Source organism: Mastomys coucha, chromosome X, assembly GCF_008632895.1.
Source record: "Mastomys coucha isolate ucsf_1 chromosome X, UCSF_Mcou_1, whole genome shotgun sequence".
NCBI classification, from domain to species: Eukaryota; Metazoa; Chordata; class Mammalia; order Rodentia; family Muridae; genus Mastomys; species Mastomys coucha.
Genome location: NC_045030.1, coordinates 63545995 through 63566142, shown reverse-complemented (window position 1 = coordinate 63566142; position 20148 = coordinate 63545995). Strand labels below are relative to the sequence as shown.

Genomic DNA, 20148 nt, shown 5'->3' with positions numbered 1-20148 from the left:
TTCTTTCTTTCTTTCTTTCTTTCTTTCTTTCTTTCTTTCTTTCTTTCTTTCTTTCTTTCTCTTTTTGGCTTTTCAAGACAGAGTTTCTCTGTATATATAGCCCTGGCTGTCCTCGAACTCACTCTGTTGACCAGGCTGCCTTCAAACTCAGAAATCCGCCTGCTTCTGCCTCCCAAGTGCTGGGATTAAAGGCATGTACCCCCACTGCCCGGCTATCTCCTGTATTTCTTTAAGGGAGTTATTTATGTCATTTTTAAAGTCATCTATCATCATCATGAGATGTGATTTTAAATCAGAGTCTTGCTTTTCTGGTGTGATGGTGTATCCAGGGCTTACTGTGGTGTGAGAACTGGGTTCTGATGATGCCAATTTGCCTTGGATTCTGTTGATTATGTTCTTGTACTTGTGTCTCACCATCTGGTTATCTGTGGTGTTAGCTGCTCTTTCTGTCTCTGACTGTGGCTTGTCCCTCCTGTAAGCCTGTGTTTCAGCACTTCTGGGAGACCAGCTCTCTTTCGGTGGGATTTGGTCATGGAGAGTTGTGGCACAGCTTCAGCTCCAGGCACAGAAGGAAACCAGAAGGATCCTGTCCCTGTTTTAAACTTTTTAAAATGCAGGTTCCAGGGTATCTAACTCAAGTCTTCATGCTTGCAATTATGTTATCAACTGAGATGTCATAGCCCTAGTTGTGGTAATTTGAGGAAATCCCATCCTGATTAGCTGTACCAGTTAATTTTCTGGACTCTCTGAATTACTTTATTTATTTATTTATTTATTTATTTATTGAGACAGGGTTTTTCTATGTTGTCCTGGCTGTCCTGGTACTCACTCTGTAGACCAGGCTGGCCTTTTTTACTTTTTTACTTTGTTACTACATCTATTCTTATACTTTCTCTTCAGTTGCTTAGATCTTTCAGAATGCTGTTCAATGTAAATATAATTGGCTGCCATTGTGCTTAAGGAAGAGGGATAAGGGTCTCAGAGTTGTTAGATGTACAGATATCCAACTCTTCTCCTTGCTTTCAGTATGTTGATCTGATCTTAGGTAAATCTTAGTCCCTTAGTCCAAAGGTCCTCAGGCTTACTTTTATTACATCTTCTGTTGATCAGGCTCACGTGACTTGGTTGTACTTAGTGGGGCTTTTGCATTGTTTATTTTAGATTTTAATATCCATTTAATTTTGGTTTTGGTAATAGATTTATTAAGATGCAAATAAAATACTACAAAATTTACCTCTTTAAAGCAGCGACCTAATGCTGTGACCCTTTAATACAGTTCCTCATGTTGTGATGACCCCAACCATAAAATTATTTCATTCCTACTTCATAACTATAATTTTTCAACTATTATGAATTACAATGTAAATATCTGTGCTTTCCAATGGTCTTAGGTGACTCCTGTAAAAGGGTCATTTGGCCCCATAGGGATCATGACCCACAGGTTAAAAACTACTGCTTTAAAGTACAGAATTCAGTAGTTTAACTATATTCTTCAGGTTGTATGGTTATCAATATAATTTAAGAACATTTTTACCATTAAAAATTCCCACCTTAAAGTCTGTCATGATGTCACACACTTGTCATTGCAGCACTGACAGGCCTGAGGAAGGTCTTGAGTTTGAGTCATGCCTGGTTACCGAGTAACATCCTGACTTTGAAAACAAATACATAAAAGCAAGCAACTAATGGTCCAAGCCAAAAAATACAAATAAAGAAAGAGAGATTTACAGGACCTTGTACCTTTTAATAATCACCTCTTATACTGATTTCCCCAATACATTCAATTAACATTCAGTTGTTAATCTGATTTCTGTGTTTGTAGCTTTGCCTATTCTGAGTATTTCATAACACAAAAACTTAAACTATATGGTATTTTTATGTGGCTTCTTTTACTTAATACAGTGTTCTCACTCTTCTAAATGTCGAGGCCCTTTAATACAGGTCTTCATGTTGTGGTTATCACTAACCATATAAATATTTCATTGTTACTTCATAACTGTCATTTTGCTATTGTTATGAATTGTAATGTGAATATCTGATATGCAGGAAATCTGATATTGCGACTCCAATGGGGTCATGATCCATAGGTTGAGAACTGCTTATTTAACAGTATTTTTAAGCTTCATGTCATTGTATGTAACAATACTTTCTTTTACCTATTCGAATGTTTTTCTGAATTGATAGATCATATTTGATTAATATGCCCATTAGTTGATGGGAATTTGGCTTGTTTCTATCTTTTGTTTACCATAGCTATAACAATTTTTTTTAGAAATGTTATTTATTATTTTATAGTATACATGTGCTTTTCCTGTATTCATGTTTGTGTACCACGTGGATGTAGTATCCTCAAAGGCCAGAGGATGGTTTTGTATTTGTTAGAACTGGAATTACAAGTGGTTGTGAACCATCATGTGGGAGCTGGGAGTCTAACCCTTGTCCTCCAAAAGAACAATTAATACTCTTAGCCATTGAGCCATCTCTTACCCTATTACAAAAAAAAAAAAAGCAAATTTTAATTTTCTTTTGGCTATATATGTAGGAGTAACTCTATGGTAACTAGTTACCTATGGTAACTGTTTAATATTGAACAGGATCCTACCATATAGTCCTGTCTAGCCTGGGATGCAGTCTATAGACTAGCTCAGCCATGAATTTACAGAGACATATCTGCTCCTGCTTCCTGAGTATTGGGATTAAATTTGTGAGCCACCATGCTCAGTTAAATTTAATGGCTAGCTGTTGGACTGTTTTCCATAGTGGCCCCAGTTTTCTATCACTGAGTTCTGATTGTTCCACATCCTCACCAATACTTGTTCATATCTATTTCATAAACACTTTGAATTTTTCTTTTTTAGAAGTATGGGGTATCTCTTTGAGAAGGGGGAGGGGGCATTCTCTAACATAAAGAAAACTGAGCTATTTTGCCTTTTTCTTCTCTCACCTTGCAATTAGACATCATGTGGTCGTGTGTAAATTTGACTTTCAGCTTTTATGTTTTGCAAATATTTCCTCCCTTCTCAAAGATTTTCTGTCTTGAGACAAATAATATTTCATCATTCTAGTTGGGTTTCATGATGGAGACTGAATGTATGTATCAGTCTGTCATCTTTAAGTGTTGATTATTTATTCTTACTTGAATTAGATTGTATGTTGTGTTTTATTTACATTCAGTAGAAGGCCCTATATCTTATTCAGGTATAGCCTCCTCCCATTCCTTTATGTTGTACACACTCTATATGCACATTCATCCTAACCACCCCCATCTTTTCCTAACTATGGTCCCTCTACTGTTCCCAGGACCCAATGTCATGACCCCAATATTTATAGTGGCAGCAAGCCAATTACTGAATGAAATACAGCACCAGTTGATGAAGTCTGTATTTTTCTTGCGATTTTAAAAAATACTCTGTTCTCATACCCAGTCAGATTTATATTTAGCACAACCTATTTCTTGTCTAGGCTTTCGCCTATGGAGCTGGTCTTTTATTAATGTTCTTGGACAGATTGAAGAACATTTTAATCATTCTAACCTATTGTCATTTCCTGCATTCTCAAATTTTATGCAGTTTATACCAATGTGAATTTATATGTGGAAAACTTTTAGACTTTGAGATGTTGTAATTCCTACCTTTGAAATCCTTCCATCTTTTCCTCCTTTCTTCTCTCCCTCCCTTCATTCCTCTCTTCTTCCTTCCCTCCTTTGTTTCCTTCTCTTCTCTCCTTTTCTTTTTGAGATAGGGTCTCTCTACTATGTAGCTCTCGCTAGCCTGGAATTCACTATGGAGACCAAGCTGTTTTTTTAACTTATAGAAATCTACCTTCTTCTTTCTTCTTGAATGCTGGGAGTGTAAGCATGTGCTCTCAAATTTTTAAAATGGTATTCAGTTTTTCAGGTATATTATTTGTCATGATTTTTATACTATATTCAACAGTGATATTTCTGATACATATTCCTTAAGATGTATAAAAGATCCATGTCTGGGGTCTAATCAAAGCACTCTTGGCACTTGGCATTTCCACAGGTACATGTCTGTTTATTTTTTTATCAAAATATTTTTAAAATGTTTGCATATGAGTATTTTGCATATATATTATATATATAATTGTATATTGTATTTTATTTACATTCAGTAGAAGGCCCTATATTTTTTAATTTAATATTTAATTTTATATTTAATTTAATAATCTAATTTTTAATTAGAAGGCTCTACATTTTTAATTTAATATTTAATGATCATGATCTCAGAGATCTGCCTATCTCTGTCTCTGGTGTGCTAGGGTTAAAGTCATGTGCCACTTTACTCAGCTGATCATTATTTTTTTATTAATTAATTAACTAATTAACATCCCAAATGCTGCTCCCTCTCTTGGTCCCTCCATCACTGAGTCCCTCCCCTCATCCCCTTCTCCTCTGTTCTAGCCCATGTATGTTCTTTAGTTGGTGGCTCAGATTCTGAGGATTCCTAGGGGTCCAGATTTGTTAACTCTGTTGGTCTTCCTGTGGAATTCTCATCTACTTTAGGGCCTCCAATCCTTCCCCCAACTCTTCCATAAGTGTCCCCAATCTCTCTCTACAGTTTGGCTGTGGGTATATGCTTCTGTTTCAGTCAGCTGCTGGGTGGACCCTCTCAGAGGACAGTTATGTCAAGCTCCAGTCTGCAAGCATAACAGAATATCATTAATAGTGCCAGGATTTGATACTTGCTCAAGTTGTATCAGTTATTAGTTGGCCTTTTCTTCAGTCTCTGCTCCATCCCTGCATTTCTTTTAAATGGGACAAATTTTGGGTCAAGAGTTTTGTGGGTGGATTGGTGTTCCTATCCTTCCACTGGGGGTTCTGCCAGATACAGAAGATTGTTTCTTCAGGTTCCATGTCCCCACTGTTAGGCATCTTGGCTAAGGTCTCTTACATTGACTCCTGAGAGCCTCCCCTAACCTAGTCTCTGGGACTTCCTAGAGATTCTTCCCTCACCACACCCCTGGCAGCTGTATATTTCCATTCATCCTCCTGACCCTCTGGCCCTCTGGCCCCATACCTGATCCTGCCTCTCCATTCCTCTCTCCCTACCTGTTTTACCTAGTTCTCTCCCTACCTCTGCCTCCTATGATTATTTTGTTTCCCTTTCTAATTGTGATTCAAGCACCATTGCTTGTGGCTTCTTTCGTATTTAACATCTTTGGGTCTTTGGGGTGTATCATGTATATTTTGTACTTTACGGCTAATATCTACCTATAAGTACATACCATGCCTGTACTTGTGGGATGGGTTTCCTCACTCAGGATGATATTTTCTAATTCTATCCAATTGCCTGTAAAATTCATTATGTCTTTGTTTTTAATAGCTGTATAGTATTCCATTGTGTAAATGTACCACATTTTTCTGTATCCATTCCTCTGTTGAGAGACATCTGGGTTGTTTCCAGTTTCTGGCTATTAGGAATAATAAAGCTGCTATGAACATAGTGGAGCACATGTCCTTGGAATAGATTTTGGGCTCAGGTAAAATTATTCGATTTTCTGAGAAACCAACAGATTGAGTTCCAGCGTGGTTGTCCAAGTTTGCAATCCCATCAACAATGGAGGCGTATTCTCCTTTCTCCACATCCTTGCCAGCATCTGCAATCACCTGAGTTTTTGATCTTACCATCCTGACTGGTGTAAGGTGGCATCTCAGGCTCATTTTGCTTTCTATTTCTCTGATGAAGGATGTTGAGCATTTCTTTAAGTGCTTTTCAGCTGTTTGAGATTCTTCTGTTGAGAAATCACTGTTTAGTGTCCCATTTTTTTTTTAAATTTGGTTATTTTGTTTGTTAGAATTTAACTTCTTGAGTTCTTTATATATTTTGGATATTAGCCTTCAATTGGATGTTGTGTTAGTGAAGATCTTCTCCCATCTGTAGATTGTCAATTTGTCCTATTGACAGTGTCCTTTACCTTACAGAAGCTTTGGAGTTTCATGAGGTCGCATTTATCAACTGTTGATATTAGAGCCTTAGCCATTGGTGTTCTGTTTGGGAAATTGTCTCCTGTACCAATGCATTGAAGGCTCTTCCCCACTTTCTTTTCTATTAGGTTTAGTGTATCTGGTTTTATGTTGAGGTCCTTGATCTACTTGGACTTTATTTTTGTTCAGGGTGATAAGTATCAATCTATTTGCATTCTTCTACATGCAGAGATCCAGTTAGATCAGTACCATTTGTTGAAGATGCTTTCTTTTTTTCCATTGTATGGTTTTGGCTTCTTTGTCGAAAATCAAGTGTCCACAGGTGTATGGGGTTATTTCTGGGTCTTCAGTTCTATTCCATTGATTGACCTGTCTATTTCTGTACTAATACCATGTCCTTTTTATGTTTTGTTTTTGAGACAGGGTTTCTCTGTGTAGCCCTGGCTGTCCGGGAACTCACTTTGTAGAGCAGGCTGGCCTCAAACTCAGAAATTCGCTTGCCTCTGCCTCTCAAGTGCTGGAATTAAAGGTGTGCGCCACCACCGCCTGGCTACCATGCACTTTTTTTATTATTATCATTATTGCTTTATAGCACAGCTTGAGGTCAGAGATGGTGATTCTTCTAGAGGGTTCTTTTGTGTTCAGGATAGTTTTGGCTATTCTGGGTTTTTGTTTTTCCATATGAAATTAATAATTGCTCTTTGAAGGCCTATAAAAATTTAGTTGAAATTTTGACGGGGATTGCATTAAATTTGCATATCTGATCATTATTTTTTTAATGACAGGAATGTCAACGAAAATTGAAACATCGACTTGGTCTGGATTCTTATTTGCTCAAACCTGTTCAACGAATCACTAAGTATCAATTGCTTTTAAAGGTAATTATAGAAAGTGTTTACGTGGTTCATTACTTAAAAAAATTATTGTATGTATATGAATGTTTTACCTGCATGTATGTGTAGCTTGTGTTTGCCTCATAACTATGGAGGCCAGAAGAGCACATCAGCAGTATAGCCTGCTGTGTCACCATCTGCATATGGAGAGAACCCAGGCCCTCTGCAGAGCGGCCAGTACTCTTAATGAAGTCTCCCTCCAGCCCCTACTTGTTTACTTTGTTTTATTTATTTATTTTTTGAATTAGATCTGGTAGTCATTTAAAAGGAAGTGGTTGACTAGGAAGCACTTGCAATACGTTGAAGGAGAGTAGTGGCCAGATTTAACTGTATGATTTTTGCAGTGTGCTCTTCCATGTTGTACAAATGGCATTTGCAAGGTGATTAAGCTGTGAGTATATGGAGTATTAGCTCTTGACCCTCCATATAAGTTCTGTATGAATTTAAGCATAATGTTTTAGGAAAGAATTTTTCATATTAGGGAGATCTAAATAGATACTTACTTGTTTTGATATTATATTTCCTATTGGTCTTTTCAATGTAAAATGCAAATGACATTCCCTTGGTTCAGTGGAAAAAGATTAGTAGAATCTATATCTTGTATAAATACAATATCACTTCTTTTAAAATGTGTTTCATGATATTATATACATCATGATTGACAAATTATTGTATTTAGAGGAGGAAAACTCATTTAATTGCTTTGAACACTCATCTCTGATGTCTCTTTTTAGCTGTTGGTTTTTAGCTTTAAAACATCGAGTGTCCTTTGTTTTATAGTTTTTTCTCATTATTCTACTTCTTTCCCAATTTTGATATTGTTATTAAATATAATGTTAATGTGACAGACAATATGAAAGAAATTATTCTACAAATGATAGAATCTTTGCATCACTGCTCAAAAGCATATTAGCTTTAAAGCACTCATTTTCTAGCAGTTATAAAAATATGTGACTAGGAGCTAGTGAGATGGCTCAGTGGCTAAGAGCACTGACTACTCTTCCAAAGGTCATGAGTTCAGATCCCAGCAACCACATGGTGGCTCACAACAACCCATAATGAGATTGATGCCCTCTTCTAGTGCATCTGAAGACAGCTGTAATAAATTACACCGGAGGGAGCAGGGCTGGAGCGAGCAGGGCCAGCAGAGGTCCTGAGTTCAACAGCAGCCACACACATGATGGTTGACTGGTACAGCTACACATAAAATAAATAAAATAAATCTTTTAAAAAATATGTGACTAACATTAAGTTTAATTCTTGACTTCTAATTAAGGAGCTTTTAAAGTATAGCAAAGAAGGTGAAGGAGCTACTAAATTAAAGGAGGCACTTGACACAATGCTGGAGCTGCTGAAGTCAGTGAATGACTCCATGCATCAGACTGCCATTAATGGCTATATTGTAAGTAAAGTTTAGAGACTGTTGGAATTTGGGGTGGGAAACTTGTCAAAATATCTTTTATCTATTGGATTTAATTGGGAAATACTACATAAGAGGCAAACAAATGGGGATAAAATACACACATTATTATTGATAATGCTAAGTGGAGAATTGGCTGCAAATCAGCAGCCAAATGGACATTTTCCTTGTCTGTAGCAGCCTGCCACCAAATCTGGAACTTGGGAAATTTGGCTTGAATATATGCTTATGTCAGCTAAGCAAATACACTATCCATGAATTGCTGCTTGCTCTAGTCTAGAATACATACTAATAAAAGGGTCAAGTCTTTAGGGCTTGACACCTTTCCCCAAATTGGTTCTATACAATGAGAAACTCATGTACCAATCAGGAATGAAAAAGAGACCTGAGCATTTCTCTCTACCCTATTTTTAATTGGGTTATTTGGGTTGTTGGTATCTAACTTCTTGAGTTCTTTAAACATTTTGGATATTAGCCCTCTGTGAGCTGTAGATTGGTGAAGATTTTGTTTTATTGACAGTGTCCTTTGCCTTTCAGAAGCTTTGGAGTTTCATGAGGTCCCATTTATCAATTGTTGATACTAGAGCCTGAGCCATTGGTGTTCTCTTTGGGAAATTGTCTCCTGTACCAATGTGCTGAGGGATATTTCCCACGTTCTCTTCTATAAGATTTAGTGTATCCAGTTTTATTGAGGTCCTTGATCCCTTTGGACTTGACTTTTGTGCAGGGTGATAAGTATGGATCTATTTGCATTCTTCTACATGTAGACATCCAGTTAGGTCAACACCATGTGTTATAGATGCTTTCTTTTTTTCCATTGTATGGTTTTGCCTTCTTTGTCAAAAAACAAGTATCCATAAGTGTGTGGGTTTATTTCAAGGTCTTCAGTTAGATTTCATTGATCAACTTGCCTATTCCTATGTACCAATGCTATGAGTTTTTATTACTTTCTCTCTGTAGTACAGCTTGAGGTCTGGGCTGGTGGTTCCCCTCGAAGTTCTTCTATTGTTCAGGATTGTGTTTGCTGTGCTGGTTTTTTTCTTTTTCTGTATGAAGTTGAGAATTGCTCTGTCCATGTCTGCAAAGCATTGTGTTGGAATTTTGATAGGGATTGCAGTGAATCTGTAGATTGCTTTTGGTAAGGTGGCCATTTTCACTGTTAATCTTACCAAACCATGAGCATGGAAGATCTTTCTATCTTCTGAGATCTTCCTCAGTTGTATTTCTTCAGGGAATTGAAATTCTTGTTATATAGGCCTCTCACTTGCTTAGTTAGAGTTACTTTGGCTTTTTCTTCATTTCCAATTTGTACCCCCTTGTTCTTTTTTAGTTATCTTATTGCTCTGGCAAGAACTTCAAGTACTATATTGAGTAGATAGGGATAGAGTGGGCAGCCTTATCTAGTCCCTGATTTTAGTGGGATTGCTTCAAGTTTCTCTCCATTTAGCTTGATGTTAGCTATTGTTGTTTATTGCTGTGATTATGTTTAGGTATGTGTCCTTTATCTCTGATTTCTCTATAATACCTTTGCCATGAAGGCGTGTTGGCTTTTATCAAAAGCGTTTTCAGCATTTAATGAGATCATGTGATTTTTTTTCTTTCAGTTTGTTTATGTGGTAGATTATGCTGATGGGCTTTCATGTGTTGAACCATCCCTTATCCTTGGGTTGAATCCTACTTAATCATGGTGGATGTTGTTTGCAATGTGTTTCTGGATTCAGTCTGTGAGTAAAAATTTAGTATTTTTTGAATTAGTGTTCATTAATTCTAATTAAATCTGAAATTCTCTTTCTTTTTTAAGTCTTTGTGTGGTTTAGTTATCAAAGTGACTATGGCCTCATAGAATGAGTGTGGCAGTATTCCTTCTCTTCCTTTCTATTTTGTGGACTAGTGAGGAATACAGGTATTGGTTCTTCTTTGAACATCTGGTAGGATTCTGCACCAAAATTATCTGGCCCTGTGGTTTTTTGGTTGGAAGACTTTTTGATTACTGCTTTTATTTCCTTAGACATTATAGGACTTTTTAAAATAGTTTACCTGATCTTGATTTATCTTTGGGAAGTGGTATCTGTCTGGAAAATCATCCATTTCATTAAGATTTTCCAATTTTGTTGAGTACAGGCTTTTGATGTAAGACCCAGTGATTCTTTGAATTTCCTCAATGTCTGTTGTTAGGTCTCCCTTTTCATTTCTGGTTTTGTTCATCTCTGTCTTTTGATTAGTTTGGCTAAGGGTTTGTCTATCTTGTTTATTTTCTCAAAGAATCAGCTCTTAGTTTTGTTGATTATTTGTATTGTGTTCTTTGTCTCTAACTGATTCATTTCAGGGTTGATTTTGATTATTTCCTGGTTTCTACTCCTCTTCAGAGTGTTTGCTTCTTCTTCTTTTCTTCTAGAGCTTTCAGGTGTACTTATAAACTGTTGGCATGAGAACTTTCCAATTTCGTTATGGAGGTACTCAGAGCTATGAATTTTCCTATTAGCACTGCTTTCATTGTGTCCCATAAATCTGAGTATGTTGTGCCTTCATTTACATTGAATTCTAGGAAGCATTTAATTTCTTTGTTTCTGCCCTGATTGAGAGATCATTGAGTAGAGAGTTGTTCAATTTCCATGAGTGTGTATGCTTTCTGGTATTTCTTTTGTTGTTGAAGTACAGCTTCAATCCATGGTCTTCCTTTAAGATACAAGGTGTTATTTCAATTTTCTTCTATCTGTTGAGGCTTGTTTTGTGACCAATATATGGTCAGTTTTGGAGAAGAATACATGAGATGCTGAGAAGAATGTATATTCTTTTGTGTTTGGGTGAAATATTGTATAGATGTCTGTTAGGTCCATTTGATTCATAGTGTCTGTTAGTTCCATTATTTTTCTGTTTAGTTTTTGTGTGGATGACCTGTCAGATGGTGAGAGTTGGGTGTTAAAGTCTCCCACTATTAATGTGTGGGATTCAATTTGCTATTAAAAGCTCTAGCAATGTTTCCTTTACAAATGTGGGTGCCTTTGTCTTTGGAAAATAGATGTTCAATATTGAGATATCACTTGGTAGATTTTTTTTTTTCCGTTGAGTATGAAGTATCCTTCCCTGTCTATTTTGATTAATTTTGGTTGAAATTCTATTTTATTAAATATTATTATGGCTACTCTAGCTTGCCTCATGGGAGCATTTGCTTGGAAAACTGTTTTTCCAGCCCTTTATTCTGAGGTAGTGTTTATCTTTATGGCCAAGGTGTGTTTCTTGTATGCAGCAGAATGCTGGATCCTATTTTTCCATTCATTCTGTTAGCCTTTGTCTTTTTCTTGGTGACCAGTGATTGTTAATTCCATTTATTTTGATGTTGGTGGTGTTAGTGTGTGTCTGTGTGTGTGTGTGTGTGTGTGTGTGTGTGCTTGTGCTTCCCTTGTTTTTGCTAGTATGGAGTTACTTATTTTCTGTGTTTTCTTGGATGTAGTTATCTTCCTTGGGTTGGAGTTTTCCTTCTAGTTCTTTCTGTAGGGCTTGATTTGTAGATAGATAGTTTGAATTTGGTTTTGTCATGGAATATCTTGTTTTCTCCATCTATGGTGATTGAGAGTTTTGCTGGGTGTAGTTGTCCAGGTTGGTATCTGTTGTGTTTTTTAGAGGTCACAAGATATCTGTCTAGGTCCTTCTAGCTTTTAGAGTCTGTTGAGAACTTGGGTTATAGGTCTGCCTTTGTTGGTTACCTTCCCTTTTTTCCTTGCTACTTTTACTTGCCACTTTTAATATTCTTTCTTTGTTCTGTACAATTTATGTTTTAATTATTATGTGGGGGGAAGATTTTCTTTTCTTCTCTATTGATTGGTGTTCTATTAGCCTTTAGTTTGGGAATGTTTTCTTCTTTGATTTTGTTGAAAGTATTTTCTGGGCCTTAGAGTTGGGACTCTTTGCCTTCTTCTAATCCTATTATTCTTATGTTAGGGCTTTACATGGTATCTCAGATTTCCTGGATGTGTTGCCTCAGGAAATTTTTAAATTTAACATTTTCTTTGACTAATGTATCAATTTCTTGTATTGTATCTTCTATGCCTGAGATTCTCTCTTTCATCTCCTGTATTTTGTTGATGCTTGCATCTGTTGTTCCTGTTCTCTTCCCTGTGTTTTCCATCTGCAGGATTTCCTTAGTTTGTGTTTTCTTTATTGCTTCTATTTCCACTTTCAGGTCTTGCAGTTTTATTTCCTTCACCTGATTAATTGTATTTTCCTGTATTTCTTTAATGGATTTCTGTGTTTCCTCTTTAAAGGCTTCTACCTGTTTGATTGTATTTTTCTGTAGTTCTTTAAGGGTTTTATTTGTTTACTCTTTAGAGGCCTCTTATCATCTTTATAAGATTGGATTTAAGGTCATTTTCTTATGCTTTGGTTGTGTCAGGATATTCCAGACTTGCTGTAGGGTAGCCGTGCTTTGAAGGTATCATATAGTGCTCTGGTTTCAGTTGATTGTGTTCTTTTGATGGCCTTTAACCATCTGGATGGCTTTGTTCTCTGGATATTTCTTTTATAGTATGTATTGGTGTGTGGGGTAACCTCAATGGTCCCGGTATGACAGGGCTCTGATGGGTATTCTTTGGATTTTGGCTGTACGGTTCCAGATCAGCAGGTCTGTATGATTCAGGGTCTGGAGGTCATTATGGTTATATAGCTACAGGTCTGTATAGTTCAGGATCCATGGGTTTGATGAGGTGTGAAGAGAGAGTGGCAGGAGAATGGAGGTCCTCAGGGAATAGTAGACTGCTCAGGGCAGCTGGGGATGCCCCAGAGGAGTCAGGAAGCAGGGAAGTTGGGTGGGGAAAGGGAAGCTAGCCTGTATGGTTCAGGATCTCTAGGTCCAATGAAGGTGTGTGGAGAGGTGAGGAGAGAAAGGAGGTCTCTGGCCATAGCAGACTACTCAAGGTACCTAGGCATGCCCCAGAGGACTCAGTGAGGAGAGCACCTGTTTGTTTTTTAAGGAGAGATAGAAAGGTTGTGAATCTAGAGGGAGGGAATGTAGGGAGGATCCAAGAGGAGTTTGGAGAGTGGTAAGTATAACCTGAATGTACTGTATGAAGAAAAGAACCAAAAACATCTTTTTAATTAAAAAAGGGGGGGTTAGTAGTAGGTTATACCCATAACATTTATGCTATTATATCAATTTGCATATTCTGTCATTCTGACCATTATTGTAGGTCACATGGCTCACAGCTGGTTAATGCCAATTTACTATCCCCATAGCAGCCTGCATAGTACTTTCTAGTATTTTGAGTGTTAGCTTATAAAGGGTAGTAAAGTCTTATGTGATGATTTTTTTTTTAAAAAAATAAAGCATACAAAATGTACTTTGGAATATTAACATGTCAAGATGTTGGTGTTTGACAAATGAATATAGCTCTGCCTTCTACAAATTGGCTTTTATTTTTTTATTCTAGGGAAATATGAACGAACTGGGCAGGATGATTCTTCAAGGTTCCTTCAGTGTTTGGCTAGGACACCGAAAAGGTGCTACAAAAATGAAGGAGTTTGCACGGTTCAAACCCATGCAGAGACACATTTTCTTGTATGAAAAAGCTGTTATGTTTTGTAAGAAGCGTTTAGAATCTGGAGAAGGTGCTGATAGATACCCGTCATACACTTTTAAGCACTGCCTAAAAGTAAGAAAGCTCATGTTGTATAATACAATATTGTCTTGTATGTATTCCACCTTGAATACTTTTTTCTTATATGAGTAGGCTCTATACTTTAGCTGCACATCCCCTGTTTAAAAGAATTAAAAAAAAAAAAAACCCAGTGCATGCATGTTCATGTGTGGGTACAGGCACATATGCGATGTAGTGCTACATTGGAGTTCATAGGACACCTCATCTCAACTTCCATCTTGTTTTAAGTAAGGTGTTCTATTGTTCATTGCTTTGCACACTAATCTCAGTTGGCCCAAGAGCTTCTAGGGATTCTCCTGTCTCTACCTCCCATCTTGCTGTGGGAACACTAGAGTTATGAGCATGTACTGGCATATCTAGTTTTACATAGGTTTTGGGAGTCTGAAATTAGGAAAAGGGATTGGGCCCAGGTGCTGACCGTTAATTCAACTCCCCTATCAATGTAGTCTCAGACATTCTCCAAGGCCCTCTCTGGTGAACTGGGTCACCTATGAGCTATTCTGATGGCATTGCTTAAAATTCTTGGTCTCGTTATCATGAAGATGTTGTTATAAGAGAAACAAAGAGTAAAGTGTTTCCCCCTTCTCACTGCAGTTCACAAATGAAGAATTCTTGTGCTTAGCGTGTTCATACCTTCCTTTCTTTGTCCCTCCTGCATTCTATAGCACCATGCTTTCTGGGTATCCCAAGTTACCTACAGCTGGAGCTCTCTCATATGCATTCTGGGCTATTCATTAAAATTGTTTTATTCTCTCTAGAACCCAAACTACCATTGTGTCCTGACATTCGTCTTGTGTTAAAATCAGGGCACTATTGTTTGTAAAAGTCACTAGCAGTCGGGGAGCCCTTCCAACTCAAATAAGGCTATACATTAGTAAATTTGTTCATAGAATAATTGGAAAATAGAGAAATTTTCCTTTCAGTTCTTCAGTGACTATGATTTTGTTCCTTTTTCCTTGTCATTTTCTATGAATGGTTTCTTTCATAGTTGGCTTTCCCAGTATAGTTGCTAAAATTTTTGCTGTGCTTTTCCTGACGGGCCTGTCGTGGGCTTAAGGACTTAGTGCAAGGACCCCACCTTATAAACAGATCCTGCTTTTAATTTTCCTCATATTGGTCAGCTGCCTCTAGCTATATCTAGCAAAATTCCTACCCAGAGCCATTCCATTGTTCGTTCTATTCAATTCCAAATCCACAGTAGCTCCATGTATTCTTTAAAACTCCAACCATCTCCATTACAAGTACAGTTACTCTTTTATATAGTCCACCTCTAAGTCTACATATCTGTGTTATTTATGACTGTGATAAACATCAATTGAGAACCAAAGCAATCAAATCTGAGAGGTTTTAGATCTGGCCATCTACATATATGCTTCTTGAAAAGTTATTTTCCTCTTTCTAAGCATGTTTGACATAAGCCAATTTGATGCACATTCTGTTTGTGGGGCGACCTAGTGACTGCTTAATGCAGAATTTCTTGTTTGTATTGATTTTCTGTTTTATTTTAAATTTTATACAATGATAGGCATACCAGTGGAGTGTTTCTGAACTTAATTAAAGAAGGACTAATGAGGTAATGGAGCCAGGAGGATTACAATAGTTACCATGGAAACAGAAGGAGGAATTGATGCAGGAAACATTTCAATGGAAGGCAGACATAAGGGCTTAGTGACTTACCAGATACAGAAAATAAATACTACTTGACATTTAAAAGAAGAAAATCTGTCTGGTTTTCTTGGTTCTGAGATATAATTGTACCTTTAATAGAAAAGAATTAGTCAGTGATGTTTGCAAAATTTTAGATGAAGATTCCTGGGGAAATGGTGATGCTGTAGACTAAGAAGGATGGAAGTTACACTATTTCTTAGGTCTCATTATGCTTATTTCCTCTTGCTCACTTGTCATGAATGTCTATCATTAGTGGTCAGTGTGCTACTAAACAAAGCTGAACAACTCCTCTTCCCTGAGATGGATTTTTTTCTTTATCACACCAAGCTGGAATTACACAATATTATTGTGTCTTTTTAATGACTACGTACTATAATATAAGCATTTAACATTCATAGGAAAACCATCAGGTCATAGTGATCAGATAAAGAGATATGGCTTCTTCAGATCCATCAGATTGTATGCTTGCTTATCATCATCAACTGTTTTTATTTAACACATATGCATATAGTGCTAACTTCATTTCAGATAAACATGGTTTGATTTTCAGGGAAATCTCCAAATACATTTAATCAATAATGATGTGCTGTATATATTAGCGATGGAAAGTAGTAAAACAGTTGCAATTCAAATACAGGAAAGGATAGGAAGCACAGCCATAACTCCAAAGCTCATTATTACATTATTCAGGTGTAAGGTTTGGAGTTCAGATCACTAGCACCCATGTAAAGTGCTGTGTGGGTGTGGCTGCCCATCTCAGCTCTGGGGGATCCCAACAGTATGCTGTCTAGTTAAATTAGCTGGATCAGGTGACCTCGGGGTTCAGTAAGAGACCTTACATCATGAAATAATGTGGAGAGGTATTATGAAAGATATCTGATATCAACCTCTGACCTCCACACAGGTACATACATATACATGTGTACCCATATACATGTGAACACACATACACGAGTACATACAACCCCACAAAAATGTATGTGATATGAGCATGATGTTTAATAATTCGCATCTTTATATCAACTCTATGAAATATGTGCTTTCCCAATTTTATAGCTGAAAAAATGGAATTTGAGAAAACTTTTGGTCATTACACAGGGTTAATGAGTGATTGTGATGGATGGAGGTCTAGTCCGGCCTTCTCTGATTCTGAAGTCTGTGTGTCAGCTACATTTCATCCTATTTAGACAGTCATATGATGAAATGTAATTCATTTTAAAAAGACTGAACACAAGTATTCTTATATCTTAATATTTGAGCAGAGATAGAGTGGTATAGGAAGGATATATTTGGGAACATTTGAAAGTAACTTTAGACTGCATTCAAGGGGATGTCAAAGGCTCCTTAATTAGTAGAGTTGAGATGCATTTCTCTATATAACTGTTTTCCTTTACCTTAATGAAGGAATCTCATAAGCCCTTAATATTTATTAGTTTTAATTAGGGTCATTTTGGGTGTTTATACAAGGAGCAGTGTGATATTCAAACAATTAGGAGGGAGTAGAAAGAAAAGAGGAAAGGCAGAGAAGAACTTAAAGATGTTACACAAGGGAGTGAAGTTATACCACATGGAATTAGCCAACATTGTACAATACACAAGTGTTACTAGCGGTGAGAAGTTTATTACTCTTTCAACTTAGGTATTTTGTTTGCTGTAGAGGCTGAGGGATTGGTGAAAATAGAAAACCTTTGTGAACTTGGCTGGTTTTTCTCTGACCGAAAAATTTGCTATTTATATCTCATAGAGAATCAATTTGTAAGATCAAATTGATATGTCAATAATTACTTTAGAGATCAATGAAATTAATCAATTATAGGTAGCTTTCCCCATTGATGTTTAATTGCTTTTACTTCTGAAAAAAAAATTGTTTTTATATTGTATAGTTCATTCCCAGCAGAATTCAACCTTAGATAGGCTGCCTGAGTGTTCAGACAGATGGCATTTATTATACCAGTCACTGGAATGGAGCACAGGATCTGAACTCTCAGTGCATATTTCCACAAAAACACTTACATCCTCATGCCTAGGACTATACTTGTCATTTTCATTTCCTTGTTGAAAATAAAATGTGTATTTTGCTTAAGTGAGATGTTCTTTTTCCTTTAGATTATGGTAGAATATAGTGATTGAAATCCCATATTTGTAATAAAATGCTCAGGAAAAGTTTGATTTTCTTTTTTTAATAGATGGAAGATGCTGGCATCACAGAACATGTGAAAGGTGATAGCCGCAAATTTGAACTATGGTATGGTGAGAAAGAAGAAATTTACATTGTTCAGGTTGGTTATTCTTCTAGAAACCATAGTTGGCATTAAATTTTATTTATTTATTTAAATTTCATAACCCATCAATTTCAATTTATATTCTTGGGTGTGAGGGTATCCATTGGAGAACCTACTAAGAGCCGCATTCTTAAGAAAAACTGTCTCTCTTTACTCCAGAAGAGAGTTCAGTACCCATCTATTGGTCCTCAGTTGGGAATTCATAGCTTTTCCCACTCCATATTGGAACATTGACTGGTTTGGTCTTACGAGGTCTTGTGGAGGCAGCCAGAGCTGCTATGAGTTCCTGAGTGCAGGAGGCCTGTAATATCCAGAAGACAGCTTTGCTTTGGTCTTCCCTAACCTCTGGATCTTATGGTTTTCTACTCCTTCTTCTATGATGGTTTCTGAGCCATGAAGGAGGAGTGTGATATAGATGATCATTTATGTCTGAACTCCACAGTCACTTAATTGACCCTTTTATGCATTTGCACGCTTCTTTGTTAATCTTCAGACACTGCACAAATAAACATCTCTGATAAGTTCTGAGAGATGCACTAATGTAGAAAGATATCAGTTTAGATGGCAGTTTGATAGTCTGGCCACTAAACAAAATAAAACTAGAAGATTCACCACTGGAACCTATGAGCTTCCCAACCTTGGGTTCTTGACCAGCTATGCAATACCAGGCCTATCATTTTTCTAGTGGAGCAAGCCTTAAATCTAATCAGAAAACAGTTGCTTACTCCCACAGCATTCATGCTAAGGATTTTAGTTGTGTGTATGTGCGTGCATGTGTGGGGCTGTGCATTGGTACAGTGCTTTTGAAAGCAAGCAGAGGGCAATAGATTTCCTGGAGCTGGAGTGACAGGCCATTGTGAGCTATCAAAGTCTGGTCCTCTGCAAGAACAGTGCATGCTATTAACCTCTGAGCCATCTTCAACATTATGATTAAAAACTCTGGTTCAAGCTACAACAGGTAGATTTACAACTACCTATAACTCCAGGTCGAGGGGACTGTGACTGCTTCTTCTGCCTTCCTTTGAAAGAGCATAGTTATGTTCCTGGGCAGATGTATTCTAAGGACCACCTTGTTTTAGGGAAGAGAAGACACTCAGAACATTTCATTAAGTCTCTGTGTTATGACTTGTGGTTGATCCACACATTATCTGTTACAGACGTTCAGGGTTTTTTTGTTTTGTTAATTTTGTACTGATAACAGTGCATACTGTCTTCTTGGTTTGCTTTAAGATATAATAGTAGGTACTATATAACAGACTTTTTAAGTAATCAAAGTATTTAGGGAATCAATTTTAAGATTATTATGTAATTGATTGTAATTTTGGAAATATTCTAGATTCCTTTGTTTTCACTAAAATTAAAACAACAAAGTGATATATATATATGTGTGTGTGTATGTGTTTGTGTGTATGTTATGTGTGTATATATGTATATATATGTGTATGTGTGTGTGTATGTTATGTGTACATATACATATATATACACTCTGTTTTTCAAGGCAATTTTAGAATATTTTCTACTATAATGTCTCATCTAATCTGATGGCTAATGATCAGCCTCCAAAATGACTTAAAGAAGCAAAAGGGTAAAATTTGAATCTGGTGTTTTATAAAATGACTCATGTTTAATTACATTTGTTTTATTATAAAAGCATTCTTTTTAAAAAGAAACATACTTTTCTGTTTTAATTTTTAGGCTCCAAATATTGATGTGAAGATGTTATGGCTAAAAGAAATAAGAACAATTTTGTTGAAGCAGCAGGAACTTATAACTGGTAGTTTCATTTTTTCTTTTATAGAAAACAGATTTTTTCATGTAATATATATCCTGATTGCAGTTTCCTTTTTTCCTACTCCTCCTAGTTTCTCTCTACCTCCCCTCCCTTCTGGATTCACCCCCTTTCTTTGACTGGTAATTTCAAGAAGCACAATGATAATTTATTAGCTTGGATTTTGTGAAAAGTTTTCTTTGGAATGGGGCTGATAATTTAATAATGATGCAAGGATTTGTTAAACTTAAAAAGGAACACAGATTCAGAGAGCTTAAAAAATAAACAACTAGTGTGTATGTCAAAGTGAACCCTGGTGCTTCAGAACCAGTTGAGAATGAACAAGGTGTTAATTTCCAGACCTTCTTGGGAGGTGACTGTGAGAAGAACCTCACAGAACTAGTATCCTGTAAGGGTAGGATGGTAGAATGCCTTTTGAACTTACGCTTAAGAAAATCTCTCCCTCTCCCTCCCCCTCTCTGTCTCCCTTCTCTCTCTCCCTCTCCCCTCTCTCTCTCC

General features: G+C 36.7%; 1 protein-coding gene across 1 annotated transcript in view; it reads left to right on the top strand.

Moving 5' to 3' along the window:
• Positions 1 to 20148, top strand: part of Mcf2 (MCF.2 cell line derived transforming sequence) — a 109461-nt gene that overhangs the window by 80875 nt on the left and 8438 nt on the right. Inside the window, exons 20-24 of the mRNA XM_031364091.1 lie at positions 6733 to 6825; positions 8117 to 8242; positions 13684 to 13905; positions 17766 to 17858; positions 19557 to 19635. Coding sequence (XP_031219951.1) covers positions 6733 to 6825; positions 8117 to 8242; positions 13684 to 13905; positions 17766 to 17858; positions 19557 to 19635 — 613 coding nt within the window. The remainder of the gene's footprint in view (positions 1 to 6732; positions 6826 to 8116; positions 8243 to 13683; positions 13906 to 17765; positions 17859 to 19556; positions 19636 to 20148) is intronic.